The sequence below is a fragment of the Alligator sinensis genome, unplaced genomic scaffold, assembly GCF_000455745.1.
Source record: "Alligator sinensis unplaced genomic scaffold, ASM45574v1 scaffold255_1, whole genome shotgun sequence".
In the NCBI taxonomy this organism is placed as follows: domain Eukaryota; kingdom Metazoa; phylum Chordata; order Crocodylia; family Alligatoridae; genus Alligator; species Alligator sinensis.
Genome location: NW_005842270.1, coordinates 584,039 through 586,065, shown reverse-complemented (window position 1 = coordinate 586,065; position 2,027 = coordinate 584,039). Strand labels below are relative to the sequence as shown.

Genomic DNA, 2,027 nt, shown 5'->3' with positions numbered 1-2,027 from the left:
TCCCTCCCCGGCTCCCGCTCCTCCTCTGTGCAGCCCCAGGCTCCTCCAGGCCCCCGAGGAGCCACCCCAGCTTGGGGTAGCACATTGCCTTGGCTGCCTGCCGGCACGTGCCAGGACCGGCCAGGATGGGCCTGAGCTGGTGCCGGGGCCAGAGGTGCTTTGCTGGGCAGGGGTCTCATGGCTGGGCTCTTCCCGGGGGCAGCTGGCTGCAGGGGCACGTTGGTGCAGAGCCACGGGATGGGGCCCGGGTCTCCCCAGCTCGCCCCTGCCTGGGGCACGTTGGGAGAGGAAAGCCAAAGCAAGGCGGGGGGTATTAGGCAGGCGACAGCGGCCCCCTGCTCCCCGCCGTGCCCCTCCTCTCTGCATATTTCCTTTGGCCGCCTCCGTGGGGCCGTGTCTGGGGTAGGGAGCAAGGAGGAGAGGGCAGCCAGCGGCCAGCGGCGGTACAGCCTGGAGCTGGGCCCCGCTCCCACGCCCAGCCCGTGGCCAGCGGATGCCGCTCACCCTCTGGGCAGCCCGGAGAGCAGCTGGGGTCCGGCTCGGGCAGCGCTCCCGGGAGCCGGGGGGCTCGCTGATGCCTGGGAGCCGAGCGGTCCAGGCCCCTTTGCACCGTGCGGACCCCCCAAAACCAGCGCCTGCAAAGCCCTGGAGGGTCCTGCCCCCGACGCAGCACCTGGACCCCCAGCCCCGGCTCTCACCGGACTTGGGGTAGGTGACGATGACCACGTCGGTGTCCCGGAACTGGAAGGTGGCGGCCGCGTGCAAGGACTCCTGCGTGTGCAGGTGCCCAGGCAGGGTGATGCCAGCGAAGTTCTCTGTCACCTCCATCCTGTCCATATCCTGCGACTCAGCTGCCCCGAGCCTGGGAGTTTAAATAGCTGCAGAAAGAGGAACCTCCCTGCCCCAAGTCCCCGCCAATGCTTGGCAGGAGACGGGGAAGGAGGGGCCGAAGCTGCACGCAGAGCTGTCCTGGAGGCCTGGCGGGGACCGGGGGGCAGGCGTGGGAAGGGGGTGTCTTGGGCTCAAGCTGTGCTGGTCATGACCTGTGTCCCCCGCACGCAGCCTGGGATGCGGCTGAGTCTGGGGAGGCTGATGGGGAGATAAAAGAGGGGCTTTGCCCACCCTCTGTCCCTCCCAGCCCCCCCAAACAGGAGGGCCATGGGGGTCCGGGACAGGGTCAGTCCCTGGGGCAAAGAAAAGAGCCGTGGGGGAAGGTTGGGGCCCCCGGGGGGTTTCAGACCCTGCCGGGAATCGGAGGGGACCCCATCCCCAGCACCTCGCCCGGCCTGCCCCATCCGTCTGTCTCAGCGCCCAATTTGGGGCCCGGCCCCGTAGCTGCCCCCAAAGAGGCCACCTGCCAGCCAGCGCCAGAGCTGGACCCCGCCGGGCCCAGGCGTTCCCTCTCTCTGAACTTTATTTGACTAGTCAAATACCTCACCCTAGGTCAGTCATTTGACTGCCAAATACCAGCCCGTATTTGCAGACAAAAAAAACTGACAGTAGGTCCTCCAATATCTAGGAAAAGCACAACTTTTGGACGCATTTCTTACTGGAAAATGGGAAAAAAACATCATATGTCTGTCGAGGCAACTATCAACAAAATGCAGGCTTTGGTTGGGCTGTTTTTTGTAAAACTGCTGTAACCTTTGATTGATTTAGAAAAGTATGCAGACCATTGCCCGGCTTGCCAACCCCATGTGTCAATGTTATTTATTAACAAAGCCAGTTTATCAAGCAGCCGACCCATGGCTTGAAGGCACGCCCGGCCCCGGGCGCACGGAGATGGGTCCTGCAGCCACACCGCTGCCCTGGCAGGGGCAGGGGCCGGGGCCAGGCCCCCGGGGAGAGTCCCCTGGTCTTTCCCTTCTCCAACAGCAGCGCGGCGGGTTCGTGTTTCTCCACCGCAGCCTGGGACCCGCTCAGTAATTTCCCCCGCTCTCCCCGGCTCTGCTTTCACATTCGGTCGGGGTCGGTTCTGCACCGGTGCACAGAGCGGAGCCTCAACCAGGGTGCCCTTCCAGGAAACT

General features: G+C 64.7%; 1 protein-coding gene across 1 annotated transcript in view; it reads right to left on the bottom strand.

Annotated features, from left to right (window-relative positions):
- LOC102375145 (sulfotransferase family cytosolic 2B member 1-like) overlaps positions 1 to 2,003 on the bottom strand; it is a 4,934-nt gene extending 2,931 nt beyond the window's left edge. Inside the window, exon 1 of the mRNA XM_006027837.3 lies at positions 699 to 2,003. Coding sequence (XP_006027899.1) covers positions 699 to 837 — 139 coding nt within the window. The 5' untranslated portion in view covers positions 838 to 2,003. The remainder of the gene's footprint in view (positions 1 to 698) is intronic.
- Positions 2,004 to 2,027: the final 24 nt, after the last annotated feature.